This window comes from Lipotes vexillifer, unplaced genomic scaffold (assembly GCF_000442215.2).
Source record: "Lipotes vexillifer unplaced genomic scaffold, Lipotes_vexillifer_v1.1 scaffold67, whole genome shotgun sequence".
Lineage (NCBI taxonomy): Eukaryota > Metazoa > Chordata > Mammalia > Artiodactyla > Lipotidae > Lipotes > Lipotes vexillifer.
This window is the reverse complement of record NW_006797638.1, coordinates 3,863,971-3,879,828: the sequence shown is the minus strand read 5'-3', so window position 1 is coordinate 3,879,828 and position 15,858 is coordinate 3,863,971. Positions and strand designations below refer to the sequence as shown.

The window sequence follows — 15,858 nt, the reverse complement described above, 5'->3', positions numbered from 1 at the left end:
ATGTCTCTTTGTAACACACTTTTTTCCATGTGTGTATACATTTGAGAAGAGTGGAGAATCATATACTAAGGCACATATACAACTTGATAGTTCATCTGTGAATGTATGAACACTGAAAGAAGATAACTTCTAAATGTGATTCCAAACATACTTCTTAATGTTACAAATCACTATAAAATTCAGACATTCTTTGAGAAAAAGGACATTTTAAAATTTAGAAAAATTGTTTTAAGATTAGATTAATACATCTTTTAAATTTATGTGCTCTTAAAATACTAGAAACTTGGACACACCACAGAGAGAAGGAATTAGTACTTGAAACTATACCTGGTTAAGTTTGGTTCATATATAAGATGGAAATTTATATATCTTTTTTCTAACTTTCAAATTTTATTAAAAAATCCATAGCTTAATGAATCATTAAGTAAAATGATAATTTGTACTAAAAATTCCTATAAGCCTTCAGTAATTTTCTTTAGCAGAGAGCTAGAAACAATTCTTACCCAGAATGGCTTAAGAGTTTAACTGTAGTCTTCATTTTATTTTTTTAAAATTTTTGGTCATGCTGTGTGGCTTGCGGGATCTCAGTTCCCTGACAAGGAATTGAACCCAGGCCATGGCAGTGAAAGCACTGAACCCTAACCACTAGACTAACAGGGAACTCCCTAATTGTAGTCTTAATTGTGTTTGCATGTATGATGAGTTACTGATATGATCAGATTCAAATAAATCTCCAAACAAGTTTACAAAAAGGAAAAAAACCGAAAACACTTTTATTTTCCACAAGGAAGAGCAATAGGAAAAATTAAATCATTTCCCACATATTGTTTTCTTAAAACAGCCTACAAGGACATATTCAGCACCAAATAAAAAAGAAAAAAAGAGAAATTACAAACAGCCACAGAATATAATCTATAAAGCAAACATTTAATATTGCACTTCGTTTTGCTAACGTTTTGGATTTTACTTTTCCTAATTGAAAAATCAGGAATCTATCTTGAATACTGGAATACACCTGTGAACCTCACATCTTATATCAAGAATTGACCAATATTTAGAAAGGAGTAATGCCTCTAAGTAAGAAAGTAAAGGAATACTTTAATGGGGAAAATAAAACTTTATTTGATAAAGTTTTATATATTTGAAATTTTATCACATTTTGTAACCCAGTGCCAATTATCAGAATATTGGTCATTCTTTCCTCATGTGTTATTTAAAAGAGTATATGGTGATAAGTATTCCAATGCTATGCATATCAATAATTGTTCCCTAGTCAGTTAGACATAAGAAGAGAAAAGGGATTTTCTGACAATCCCCCCACCCCCCGCCCCAACAAAAATAAAACCACCAAATGCCCTTTATGCCAAATATTCCATTAGCTTCTTTTGAGGGGGACATTCACAAAATGATTTAACAACAATAAAAAAATATTTCACCCCCATTTCCTTATTATCTAGTATTAGTTTGCTATGGGAGCCCAAACCCTTTAACCGAATCACTTAAAACGCGATTCATTTTTACATGGGCTTTCTTCACCCTGTCAGCATTTTTCAAACATGAATTGTCTTCCATGTTTTCTTAAAGGCCACTTATGGAAAAGCCTATTTGTTTTGTATGAAGCTTTAAGACAGTATTTAACCAGGTCAAGCACCAAGCCAGAGTTACTATTATTTTCAGCCACTTTATTAACTGTGGGATTAAATGGCAGGATAGATGTTAAGACCCATTTCACGCATATGTTGCAACACCAGAGATGCTGATTTTCATTAAGATACATTAGAGCTGAATTCCTTCTAAAATAAGACAATCAGTACAACTTGGTACCTTGGGAAATGCAGTTATAAGTGTCTTCATGAATGCTGGTATATTTATAAGCCAACTGTAAATTATCTTTAATATAAGCTATAATTTACTGATGTGATCGTTCCTCATAACTATATATACTCAAAGTGAATGATTTCTCATGCTTAGCAAAATCTTTAGGTAGTGGAAGAAAATACTTTCATTAAAAGAACCACAAAAATATAAGTTATTATTCTAGGACATATTCTAGTATTTTTAATTTTGAAGTTATACACTTTTAGAATAAACTTGGGTTTTCAAGCTCTGTCAAGCTTGAGCAGGATAGGAAATGTATAAATTGAGCTCTCTAATCATAATCTGAACACATATATTCCTGCTCATGAAAATACTCTGCGCCAGCAAAAACGATTTCCAACATATGTGTTTTGGAGGTAATTACGTAACTCTGTATAAAAATAAATGCACTTTCTCCTCCTTTCCAGTGACTGGAAAACTTCCATACTTTTAAAATAATAATAAAAAATAACAATAATTTTAAAGAGCAACAGCCCTTAACTCTTTGCTGGTGCCTGCCATACTGCCTCTCTTTACTCCATTCTTAGCTCTGCTAGTTTCTTCTCATATGTAATGATAAAAAGGCAATGCGGGTGGGTTATCACTTTTGTGTATGTCCCTTTTCCAAATTTCCCTCTCCAAAAAGCCAACCAAACAAACAAACAAACAAAACTCAACAGTGCAACAAAACACAAATAGCATTCCAACAGTTTGGCAAGTGATGCGTTCACCTGAGATTAAGTGATTTTAGGCAGTCAGTAACAAAATGCTGCTTTGCTGTAATAGTAGAAAGGCAACAAATTCTTAAAAGAAACCAAGAAGGTATACAATCTTGACAGTCTCTTATTAGCTTCCTCCTCTTATCTCTTTTCCCACATATCTGTTGCGTATCTACTACAGTAGGCTGCAAAACATACAGCAAGAAGGATTGGCTTGAAGGCATTTGATGTTTGTAAATAAATCCACAATAGGATCCAAGCTGAAGAGGTGATACATGGTCAGCCTAGTAGGACAATTCTGAGCATGTGCATACGCAGGTAAAGTCCAGGCTATATTAAATTAAAGAAAAAAAAATGTCAGTGCGTTTTTTTCATGTTAAAGTTTTTTTCAAAGCTTTCTTTTGTTCCTTGTTGTGCTCACTGCAAACAAGTTTTAAAAGAGTATCAAGAGTCTGGCATAAATGGAAAAAAAAAAAGCTGTAGTGACATGGAACTGCACAATGTAAGCATTGAGCATGTGCAAATTTTCAAATCAAAAGAAGGAAATCATCCCTCTTTACAACGTGGTGTCTTGACACGTATGACCATAGGCTAAGAAGACTGCTCTTAGTATGTGCCAGTTTTAAAGGAAAAAAGCTTAGATCTTCAAGCATGTTGGAGCAGTCCCAGAATGTTGCTGTAGGCTTCTAAAGCATGATCACTGGTTGTTTCATGTATTTGCCATTTTTCTGGGCAAAAGCAATTCCACTTCCTCTGAAAACGTGTCTCCAAGATACTTCTCTGTCCTCAGCCGGGAAGGGAAGAGATACAGTTCGGAACCCACATCAACTTGATTTAATCAAGTATTCCTTCAACGAGACGGGCAGGATGGTCTATCATCTGCTGACTGATCAGGATTTGGATCAATCTAGAAAGAAAAGAGAGAAGAACCCCAAAACCAAAGTTAATTGATAAGTTTTAGTAAGAATGCAGCAAATAGGCTAATATTTTGAGTACTGGTTGAGAAATGTAATCAGAAAGAACATACAGAGTTTGTATGGGGAAGAAAGGGTATTAGTATCATCTATAAAGTACTTGCTATTCAATTACTAGATTAACAATTAAATTTAGAAAGGTATGCTGGAATAGTTTTATTTGACAAAAGCTAAGGTAACATTCTATCAGAGAATGGAGTTTTTTACTCAGCACTTAGTCATACTTAAGACTCAAATACACAATTGGCCAACATTTTCATAGCAGTGATTTTCTTCTGTAAAGTATCCATTTCATCCTGTTACAAAAAAGTCAACTCATCTTTTCCTGAGCTTTGGGAAGAATGTAGTTGTGTAAACAAAGTTCTTGGTGCTTACGTGAGGTAATAACTCATGGGTGTAAAGCCCTAGGGAGGGCCTAGGAATACAGTGTATATCAAGAAATAGGAATGGTGAACCCAAAATGCTCTAGAGGCTTCCCACCTTGCCTCTTTCTGTAGTGACTTTCATATGCACATACACTTAAAAAAGGGAACATATTTCAGTTGCTTCTCAGGTACAAAGAGAATGGGCACAGGAAGGCAAATTGTTGGGTTTAATACATTTCTTTTACTGAAAGATCTTTTGGACAAGACCCATTTACAATACTTTCCCCCCTCTATGTGGCTAGATGTTAAATAATTAAATCACACCCTGAACCAATTTAGGGTTTTAAAAGTTTTGAATTCTCTTAATTATCTTTAGTTCATTTTAAAAGAAGGAGGTAGATTTTATGACAAACTGCTTAAAAGTGGATACTCAGATTGCCATTCTTTTAAAATGCCTGTCAGATCAAATCACAAATGAGGGACTTAATAAGCAAGACAACAATGTCAGAATAAAAATGTAGTGACAATGTTTCTAAAAAGTGGGAGGACATTTTTAGCATCTAATAATTTTATGAATTGAAACAGTGGGATAGAAAAATTAAGTCCAATCAAGAATCTGCAGAGAACAGAACAGATTCTGAACATCCTATAATAAATGAATAAAGTGGATTTCATATTAATCATATCCAAAGGAAAATTGACTTTTCTAGTCATGGTATTAAGGGGAAAAAAAATTAAAAAATAAAAGCAATTCGTTGAAGAGTGAAACAGTCCTTTTATGTCTTTTTTGGCAGTAATATTTCACTATAAAATAGCTATCTAAACTACAGCAACCAAAAAGAAAAAGCTGATGCTAGTGATTTACAAAACCATTTGGTATTAACATTGGTATCAAGGGCAACTCTAAAGTCCCTACAATGTGTTATTATGTATATATATATTCTGAAGTATCCCGACATTGCTGGATTGCTCCCTACCTCCTTTCCTTTGCACATATTTTTCTTCCTGCCTGGAACATTCTACATTTTGAGAATACTTACTCTTCAAGAATCAGTTTAACAATCACCTTCTTAGGGAAGCCCCTCCTGATTCTCAAGACCCAGCAAGCTGCTCCTCAAATGAACTGTGCATTACTATTACATTGTTAGGTAATATTTTGCTTCTAAGTTTGTTTTTCTCACCAGTCTGTACACTTCTCCCAAGGGCCATGTTTTATTCATGTAAGTGCTTAGTTACTTGAGATGAATAAAAATAATCTAAGAGTACAGGAATGCTGTTTAAGATGTTATTACATATGTTATTTTCCCTTATGACCGAGAATGTTAAAATATGAAAATTAAATTGGAAAAGGATGATAAGATAAATTCTAGCTATTTAATCAATGACTGTAAAATACCAGTTCTATAGATGCTTTAAAAGATGATTTATTCCTTTAACTGGCATTTTGGAAGTATGAGGTTAGATCATTATCTTTATTTCCCCAATAATATAAGAGACCAGTCCTACCTCTGGGTCAAACTTAGTAAATAGTGACAACTTTATGATCTAACTTTTAATCTGTTGTTCAAAATTATTTGTTTTTCTCTTATGATAATCAAAACCTAGCTGTGTTTTTAAAAAGTCTGCAATACTGTTTACTAAGAGAGTCACAGCCCATTTTGTACTTGAGGGTTTGATGCTTACCTCTGAATAAAGAGGTGGAGGCAAGAAACGAAACTCCTGAATATATGCAAACAGTGGTCCCTGAAGCGCTCTCTCAAAGTCATCACAAGCACTCACTGGTGCAAGATTATTCCGCCTTTGTTCCTCTGTTACCACTTCTGCATAGCTGGGTGGTGCTGAAGGAAAAAGATACACGCAATTCGAACAGCACGTTCTTATGCATGTCAAAATACACAGAATAGAAGGTATTAAAAAGGACTGTCAAGGTAACATAATAATAATCTGTCTTGTGATCAAAACTAGGGGGATATACATTTTAAACCTAACATTAGGGGCACATCTACTCTCTTCAAGTATAGACAAACTTTAATCACAAAATATCAGAAGCAAAATTATGTTCTTGAAAATAATAGATTAAGCTTAGGTATGCATTATCAAATTATTACCTTCAGGTCTTTCAGGTAGGGATAAACCAAGCCAGTTCATATTCATGCTACACTGACTGCTTACACTTGAGGTTCTGCTACCAAATGGATGTAGAGGAATGGTACCAATGACAAGTGGCAAATTAAGAAATAAATCCATAGCTCCAGGAATATCCACGTATACCTAAACAATGAAAGGAGATGTTAGGTTTAGAATGCCAAGTACTATTTCCTCTAAAAAAATGAATAGCCCAATCTAATGTTATTTGAGGCTCTCATTTACTTCATTTTTTAACTTATATACATATGATATACTTGAAAAGTTTCTCCATCGTGTACATTTACCTCAGGTAAAATTAGTAATTATATTCCTAACTATATAAAGAATTACATATAATTATATATATCACACATGGAATAAAAAAAAATCAAATCCTGGATAAGACAAAATGATACCCTTATGACTTTAAAACCTAAAAAAACCCCACCCGAAACCCTTAAATCTATACATACCATTAGTGAATATTCCACACGGATTATACTACAGTCGAGGATAGAGGGAGAAACTGGTGGAATTTTCAGCAACTTGCCATTCCACGTCTCTGTCTTTCCAGATGATAAGGATTCCCCACGCAAGTTAGCCACGAGCTGTTTGACTTCCTTCATTTTCCCTTTGGCATAGAAGGCCTGTGTCTGGTAAATGGCTGCCTTTGGCACCACCATTCGGGAGGAGCAGTTCTCAATCTCAGCAAATATCTGAATTGATTCACCTACAGGAAGAAAAAAAAAATATGTATCTACTGTTAAAAACCAACCAACCAACCAACCCCAAAACAAATGTAGACTCTCAGGCTAAAGTCTGAAAGTTCAATGAACTACATGGATAAAAAGCTATCCTAAGGGCTTCCCTGGTGGCACAGTGGTTGAGAGTCCGCCTGCTGATGCAGGGGACGCGGGTTCGTGCCCCAGTCCGGGAGGATCCCACGTGCCGCGGAGCAGCTGGGCCCGTGGGCCATGGCTGTTGAGCCTGCGCGTCTGGAGCCGGAGCCTGTGCTCCACAACGGGAGAGGCCACAACAGTGAGAGGCCCCCATACCACAAAACAAAAAAACAAGAGTGGCAAATAACTTATAGTTATAAAAATAAACTACACATTTACAGTAGCAATTTAAAAAAGACTACATTCCAATTTATAAAAGGAAACTGGATAAGCACAATTTATGATATTTTATCAAAGAATACTGTATCATGTCTGCATTTAGTAGAAATAATGTAAATTTATACCCAAGAGCTAAGTGAAGAAAGATCATTTTTTGTGGGAATCCACCTCATACATACCTGGCGTATAGCCCTTCCTTTCAATTTTGGCACTTAAGGATATTGGGCCTGAGGTACAGAACCAGCAACAGAGAGTCTTTTCTTTTGTGCCTGCTTGGGGTGACTGTAAGAAATAAATTTATAGAAAAGGATCAATGTATGAATTGAGACAGTAATAGAATGTTTTAAAATACAATCTTAAATTCTTGAAGAATTTAACATTAAAAGTAGTGTTGTTGTTTTCTTTTCAGTATCCAAATATACTTTTCCACTAACCGGTGGGCTTCTGATTTATATTAGTATTTTTGTCTTTATGCATATATTAGTATTTTTGTCTTTATACAAGTTTCCATTCAATTAAAGAAAAAAGGGTACAGGGTTTAACACCATATTTCATAAACATAGTTTTAGCCCAGGCTATTTACATACACAATAATTAAAAAACGACCAAAAAAACAAACAGAAAAAAAAAAAAAACCCTTTCCACATTCCATTTAAACTGCCTTAAAAAAAAAAAAAAAAAAAGAGGCAGTTTGGAAAGCAACTTGGTTATAATCCCAAATGATAACATCTTTCTCTGAGATTGTAAAACTCAATACGTAAAAAAAGAAAACTACTCATTTTTAAGATTAATTTTACTTGCTTAAAGATGTTATTATTTGTTTAAACCAAGTAAAGTTTTTGAAATCAAATTTGAATCTTGTGAAAAAATACAATTAAAAAAGATTTCCTTTAAAATAGGATTTAAGTTTTTTCATGAAAATAATAATCGCCCCATCATTTGACAACTATCCCTATATTGGAATAATGCAATAAATAATACAAATTTTAGATTATGATATTTTCAAGTTAAGTGATATTGCTATAATAATAATTGATACTACTGTTCCTTTTCCACTAAAATTATTTAGGGAACAGATCTATTCTTTTGTTATTGCTGTTACCTTCTGAGGAAGATATTTCATACCAAATACTGGTCTTACTTTAAAAATTTACTTGAAGTTATTACAGTATCAGAAAATGTGAGCATATTCTGCATTAATTTGTGTGCTCTTAACTATTTTTTTTTGAAAATGGTATTTATGTAATTCAAAAATGAAGTTACTATTCTAAAATTATAAAGAATGTGTATGTAGTTTAGGTGATTATTCTTTAATATTTATATGCCAAAAACAAAAAATGAAGAATTCAGTTAATTCTTACCAGTAATGAAGGAGTGTTGATATCTATATGCTCAAAGACTGTAAATTCCTTCTTTAATTTTACTGGTAGAAGCCAAGGCCTGTGCAATTCGGCTTTCACCCAATAGCGCACACTGCCATGTCGGCCTTCGAATGAGGTAGCAAGTGGTCTGTGCAGAATATAAAGGTCAATATATTAATCTTACACCTCTTTTTAATATTTATACAGTAGCTCATCATAGAAGTGTTAATATATTGTAAGTTTATACATCAATGAGTTATCAAAGGCATAATTTATATTTCCAAAGGGATAAGTCACTGGGGAAAAAAACTTGTTTCCAAATAATAACACAAAGTTGTTAAATATTACAGAAATTTGGTTAAAAAAGCCAGAAGAATACAATCTCTTTAAACTAAGAAGAGGCTACTTTTAATGCTGGTGGCAAAATTACGAAAGTCTGGAAATGAACAATTCTTGAAAAGGTCAAGACTTTAGTTTAAAAATAAAGTTAAGAATGGCTTAACTATTTCTATTGAGATATTCTGGACACTGGTTAAACACTCAGACCAAACGACTCCCTATGGTGCTCCATTTTTCATTAACTAAGAATTATTATTATCTCTTATTATAGTAACTAATTAAGATTTAGAAAAGGCCTGGAATAGTCATTATAGTTTCAAAAGTTTTTCACATTTCATTAAATCCACTGAAGCTCTAAAAAAATGCTTTTACATTTCCCAGTTTACTTACGTTGTAACTCCTTTTGGCCATGCTTTCTAACTATACTATAGACTTAAAAAGAAAAAGAATTTTTTCTGTTGACCTGTATCAAGAGAATCATAATTCTTTTTCAACTCTCCCAGATTTTATTACTTGTGGAAGATTTTATTTTAGTGAATTTAGTCTCTTTTTCATAATTTCATTAGAAAAACGCACAAGGTTCATTTATTTACAAGGTAGAGTGCTAGCTTTTTATGAGTAGTAGTGGTGTTTTACTTTTTGTTTTGTATTTTAGACTTCTGCATTAACTTGTATAGCAGAGAAATAAAACGCAGGATCTATGCTAGTCTTCTAGAGTTTACTTTAAATGACTGGTTTATAGATAGAATTTTTAAAAAATATGTTAAATTACTTCCATGCTTTGAAAATATTCAGGCCCAAATTTATTAGTCCTATTGTATTCAGACTTAAAATATTTCTCTCAGAAAGTAATTAGGGCATTATATTAAAAATCATGTTCTTAAGCAGTATGATACACAGGATACTCTGAAAAATACCCTTTATGAACTCTATACATATATAACAAGTACTAGAATTAAAAAAAAATACAGAATTATGTACATTTGGCACTTGACGTTCTTATGTAATGCAAGTTTACCTTTCAGAGCAAACAGTACAAGTGCCACTTTGCATGTTTTAATATCTGGTAAGGCATTTTTTTCAAAAATTACTCTTTGTATAATTTCCTCTAATGATTTATTATTACATTAACAATATACACGGGCTTCCCTGGTGGCGCAGTGGTTGAGAGTCCACCTGCCGATGCAGGGGACACGGGTTCATGCCCCGGTCCGGGAGGATCCCACATGCCGCGGAGAGACTGGGCCCGTGAGCCATGGCCGCTGAGCCTGCGCGTCCGGAGCCTGTGCTCCGCAACGGGAGAGGCCACAACAGTGATAGGCCCGCGTACCGCAAAAAAGAAAAAAAAAAGAATATACTACTTTCCTTCTTCCTTTCATACTAGATTCCAAGCCTTATATTAAGGTATCTCTGATGGATGTTTCCTTTTAAGTACAGGTCATAATACCTCAAGTGACCTTCTCAATAGCTCTTTGCACAGAAGCTAATGAATTCATAACAGAAAAAACACATCACTTCTAAAGTGAGGATATTCTTAATTATTTTGACTTTCTTAGCTTACTGCTGTTGGGTAGCATCAGTAGAAAAAATGATCACTGAATTTTTATAAACTACTAAATGAGAGACTTGTTATGTTCTACCTTTTCTGCTAATGCTGATGATAAACTAAGTATTAAATGCTATTTCACTGGCACCTTCCAATTCACTCACTTTAAATGAAATACTATTCAAGTTTTAAAAACCATATAAAACTTGAGACAGCATACTAAGAATTGAGCTTTGCTTTCTATAATATTGCCACTCTAGATTAAAAAAATAGCTTCTTTTCTGAGTACATGTTTTCCTCTAGCAAGTTTCAGTAATGAAAAGGGTTTTTTTTTTTTAAACTAAAAATATTAAAATTTAGAATGTTTCATTTTAAAAGAATGGATGTTTATGAAAAATGCTTGTTACAAAATACTTACGTCTGTGGAAGCTCGAAGCTGAACGCATATTCATGCCTTCCTGAATGAATAGTGTTGAAGCCTTCTTCGGAATTATCATCATCTAAAACAAACAGAAAAAGAAAACAAAAAACTTGTTAAACCTTTACACTCTCTTCCTGGTGGCAGAACTTTAAAGATGCTCACATAGTAATTAAGGCCACAAACTTTAGTGTGAGAGATCTGAGTTCTAATTCCAACTTCATCACTTCCTCTGGGTAAAATAAAAGTCCTGTCTTCAGTTGCTTTATCTGTAGAATGGGGATAATTAATACTTATACCCCATAGTTGGTTTTTCAATGGAAAACAACCTGAACTGTAAAGCATCTATGTGTGACAATACAGGCTCAACAAAAGATCCAGATTTCAAATCTCATACTAAGATGTTACCTTTCTCTTCATCCACAAATAGACTATATATAAAATGAAAACTGTTCATGTAAGCCTTTTAAAATATATCAGTTTTGATGCAGAAGATGTGAATGTTAAAGCTCTAAAACCATTAGAAAACTGTCAAATAGATGTTGGAGTTAAAAAAAAAAAGGAACAGTGATTTTAATGTCAGTTTCATAGCTAAAAATAAAAATTCTTATTGAACCTAAAATTATGACAATCTCAGTCTGTCCTAGCAACAGCTAAAAATTCGCATATATATAAAATATACCTTAGATTTAAAAAGGTGCCTGCTTAATGGAAAACAAGTGTGACACATCCTTGAAAAATGAAGACTAGGTTTGTTTCCCATTGCTAGAAAAAACGGGGTGACTTTATTTTACAACCAATTTCTTTTGCTCAAATAGGTTTATCTCCAAAACGTCTCCAAAACAAATATAACGAAATGTGGGAGGGTGTTCTGGATTCTTAAAATGATTTTCTAAAGCGTTCCGACCGGGTAATTTAATTACATAAACGTCTACTAGCGCAGTTTTCTCGGTGTAGAAACCTTCATCATTAACCAGGAGACTAAGAGAAACGGGTATTATCATTTAACCTTCCCTCACCAAAGTAATGAATTCACACAAAAACCGTGATGCTTCCCTTCCACCACAGGAGAAAAGGAAAAAAGCGCCTATATGTGGAAACTTTTATTCAAAAAAAATCACCAAGACTCCCTTCTATCTCAGTACTATTTTCTTCCCCCCCCCCGCCGTGCAAATCCTCTCTACGGTATTTCAGCACGGAAATCCCGCTGATGAGCTGGGGGCCATTTAAAATCGCTCCCCCCGACGGCGCCCAAAGTTTGTCTCCCTCTCCCTTTCTTCCCGTCTCGCTCCCTTTTTTGTGCCAGCTCAGCAGTCTCATCAAGGCGAGCGGCGGCGGCCGCGCCGTGGTAAACAAGTGCCGGGCTGTCAATCAAGAACTAGACCGGAGCAGGAGAGGACCGGCCTAAACCGGCGCGAGCAGATCCCAGCCGGCCCGCCCGCGCGCCGCCGCCGCCCGCGCGCCCCGCTATACGTACGGCATATGTCGCACGGCGCTCGCGCTCGCGGCCGCGCAGCCTAGCCTGCTGACGTGGGGCGGGGCGAGCACGCTGCGGCACTTCCGCTTTACACGCCCCGGCCGGTGACCGGTTCGATCTGGCTCGGGCCACCCTGACACCTTTACAGTTGCGGCGACGGCGGCGGCGCAGGGGGCGAGGGATGCAAAAGCACCAAAGAAACAATGACAAGTGGGCAAGGAATACTCGCCGAAGCCCCCACCTCACCCCGCTTTCAACGTGTCACTTTTCCTTCCCTGTCCCGGCCAGTCTTGGCGCGGTCTCCCCACTCGGGTCACATCAAGGTAGCCAGTCTGGTGACTGCATAGAAAGGGAAACACGCTGTTTCAGCTAAGAGAAAGACAAGCGTTTACAGAAGCTGCCTGACAACTGCCACCCGAAAACGTGGAAAATGGGGTCCTGCTAACCCTGCCCACCCAATTTCCCCGTGAATGGGACTGTCAGCTAAAAAGTTGCGCCCAGGGCCATCCGGCACCTGTAAGGCCGGCGGAAGCTTCTCCTCTCCACTCTGTTGAAACCTGTAGTCGCTCCTTTCGGGGCTGCAAGTGGGCCCAAGTGAGGGGCAACAACGGTATGTGACACGGGCCCCGCGCGCCTCCAGAAGCCCGGGCAGGGATGCGAGTAGGGGCGGGGGCGGCAGCTCAGGAGGGACCTTTACCGGCGCACGCCGGTTCCAAGCCTCGCCCCAGCCGGCGAGCCCACTCTCCCCACCCGCTCGCGCCCAATCCAATCAGAGCCTGGCATCGCCTTAGCAACAGGCTAACAAACCTGGCTCCGCCTATCGCCGGCCGCCCGGGGCGGGGTCTCAGTTTCCAGGCTAGTTTGAGAGGTCCCAGTTTTAAGTCATTGAAACTATTCCAAGCGAAGCTCGTTCAAGCTTGCAGGGGTTGAGGGGTGTCTCGTGGGGTGCGGGGCACAGTGTTCTTTACTATGAAATCGTGGCGCAATTAATGAAATTGTCCCCATAAGTCGTTAGTCTACTTTTTACCGCACTGCAAACCTCAACTCCTTAAAAACCTTTGTTTCTTCTCACTCATCTTATAAAAAGCTGCCAGTCCAGGAAGGATCAAATACAAACTCTTGTGTGTCCTGTTCAACAAATAACAGGACTGTTATTAGGCAGTTGCATTTCTTATCACTGTCACTGCTTGGAGAGTTTAACTAAAAATTATTTCAGGATGCAAATTACCTATGTGTAACTGAAAATCCAACTAAAGATTGATTTCATCTTAATATTTTAAAAATAATGCATTCATGCTGTAACTCAAAGCACCCTACGTTTCTACACTTGCCTTAGTTCAATTAGCATTTCCTCGTGGATGTGTATTTTTTAATTAAAAATGGAGGTAAAAATGTGCTCTACTCTTTAAAATCATCAACATTCGAGCTAAATACTGCATTAAAAAGGAGAAGGACAAAATTACATAACCAGTTTTAACACTATATTCTTCTTGGGCTAGGAATTAAGTCATCGCCACCACCTGACGCGTGTAACCAATCTGCTGAGAGCAGAACAAGCGCCCCTCCTCACCACCCCCCAGAACTGGTCCGAAACAGGATTGAACCGCTTCTAACAAAGGGTGGAAACTTAGAAAAACAAGCTTAGAGTCTGCTATATTTCCACAATGTAACCATTTAAACAATAGATTTGAAATCTCAGGACCCCTTCTCCCTTTGACAACCCTTTATCTCCAGTTTCTAACCAAAAATCATATCCAACGAGCCGAATACTTTTCAATTCCATTTGACTGGCACGGGTTTCATTGAATGCACGTTCCAAAGTTAGGCATGATGCTTGGAAAAGAAAATTTCTGACCCTAAAAGGCTTCTAAAACTGACTTTAAACATATCATAATGATAGGTGCTGTCCTTTAAAATAGAGAATGCTTGATGTAAATTTCTAAAGGAACTGGAAAGAATAGGGAAAAAACACGTGGGGTGTTGATACCATATGTCAAAATAAACCACAGAAACACATTATCAAAGAACAACGATCAGTTCTCTTAAGTCTTTTGCGTGTCGATATTAAAAATGAAATACACCTATTAACCCACTTAAAAATGTTACTCCATTTCTTCACTGAAGCTTAGTTTTTAAGATCTAAGGTTGCAGAGTACAAGGGAAAAACCTAATATTGGACTGCAGCTTTTAGCAATTCATTTGAAAACATATTAGTAAAATTACTGAATCGCATATAAGCAGAATTTATATGTAAGGTGGAAATGGATTGCAAGTGTGTATGGCACAGACCAAGCCGGGTATAGAGGTAGTGGAATAAGTGCAGTTTGCAGTCACTTTGCAGATGCCTGCATGCATTACGGCTTAACACACGATGAATGTCAAGAATTCAAATCTTCCACCTTTCCAACCTTTATCAAACAGCTATACGTTATGGTAGGAGTAGGATTATATTAATTCAGGAAAATTGAAAAGGTACTTTGCCAAAGAAAACAGGTCTAATAATTTCTGAATAATGTAAAAAACTTACCTCTTTCGTGTCCAATTAAGATGTCTTTATGGTTGAAATATTCTACTTCTTCAGTGTAATTCTGTGTATAGGCAGTATTGGAGCCGGCGTTTCTCGATTCTGTCCAGCGTACTTTCGCATGTCCTCTTGCATGAATTTTAAGAGATTTTACTCTGATTTCCCCAGTAACTTCTAAATTCACCCTTCCTGAGACTGTATCCCCACTAGAATACACAGGGACATTGCTGTCATTAAGACAGTCAAAGCTTATTGTCAAACTCTTTACCTTTCCCAGCACCATGTTTATAACAAAATCTATAAAAAATATAATGTAAGACAAAAAAGTCAAGATCGCATATAAAATGTGATCTTCACTCAACACTGATCGATGTCTTTGCCGTGCAAAGAGCTTGCAGGCAGGATCAGTGATTCTTTACAAATAGTTCATTGAGATTTCTTAAAAAGTCAGGGCAGCACAGAGGCTGCTGCTCCGCGATCCTGCTAGTCTCAGTGGTCTCCTTACAAAGACAGGCGGCTGGAAGCTGCCAGCTCACTTTCGCTCGCGGGTACAGTAGGTGTACAGCCAGGGGAAGAAGACACTGGGGCTGCCGGGAGGCTGAACCTGACTTCTCTTCATTGTAGGCTCCTATTGGTAGGCAGGCTACCGTAAACTCTCGACATGCTAGCTGGAGTCCGTTACTGAGCACAGTCTAGTAGAAAGATAATGGCCGAGGGAGGGAACTGGGGGACAAGGTTGGGTGGGGAGCTGTTTGCAAAGCCAAGTGAGAATAAACTGCTGAGTGACCGGCCCGAAACGTGCGTCCCCGGCACTGCAGTGTTTTGCCCACTGCCCTGATGGGAGGAGGAAAAAGTGATGTGTGTAGAGAGATGGGGGAAGGGGAGAAACCGGTTGGGCAAGGGCTGGTTGTTGAACATAATCTAACGAATTTCAAAAGAAAATGTAATAAAAACCAGAGAAGAGATAATGTTCATAGACAAGAGCATTCTTGGCTTGGAATTTTTTCTTTTTAAAACCAGTGCTTTGTAGGCA

The 15,858-nt window shown here is 37.0% G+C and overlaps 1 protein-coding gene across 1 annotated transcript; it reads right to left on the bottom strand.

The window, feature by feature from the left end:
- Positions 1–744: 744 nt before the first annotated feature.
- ARRDC3 (arrestin domain containing 3) lies at positions 745–15,351 on the bottom strand. Its single transcript, XM_007469763.1, has 8 exons — positions 14,829–15,351; positions 10,825–10,906; positions 8,522–8,669; positions 7,340–7,442; positions 6,516–6,772; positions 6,024–6,186; positions 5,599–5,753; positions 745–3,483 (listed from the first exon to the last, which is right to left on the bottom strand). Exons 1-8 carry the CDS (start codon positions 15,106–15,108, stop codon positions 3,427–3,429), a joined length of 1,245 nt encoding a protein of 414 aa, XP_007469825.1. The 5' UTR covers positions 15,109–15,351; the 3' UTR covers positions 745–3,426.
- Between the last annotated feature and the right edge of the window lie 507 nt (positions 15,352–15,858).

Coding starts and splice junctions, on each gene's coding strand:
- ARRDC3 (XM_007469763.1), bottom strand. CDS start 15,108: ATGGTGCTGGGAAAGGTAAAGAGTTTGACAATAAGCTTTGACTGTCTT. Junction 7,443..8,521: donor TCAACACTCCTTCATTACTG/GTAAGAATTAAC, acceptor TATTTCTTACAG/TCACCCCAAGCAGGCACAAA. Junction 5,754..6,023: donor CCTACCTGAAAGACCTGAAG/GTAATAATTTGA, acceptor TTTTTCCTTCAG/CACCACCCAGCTATGCAGAA.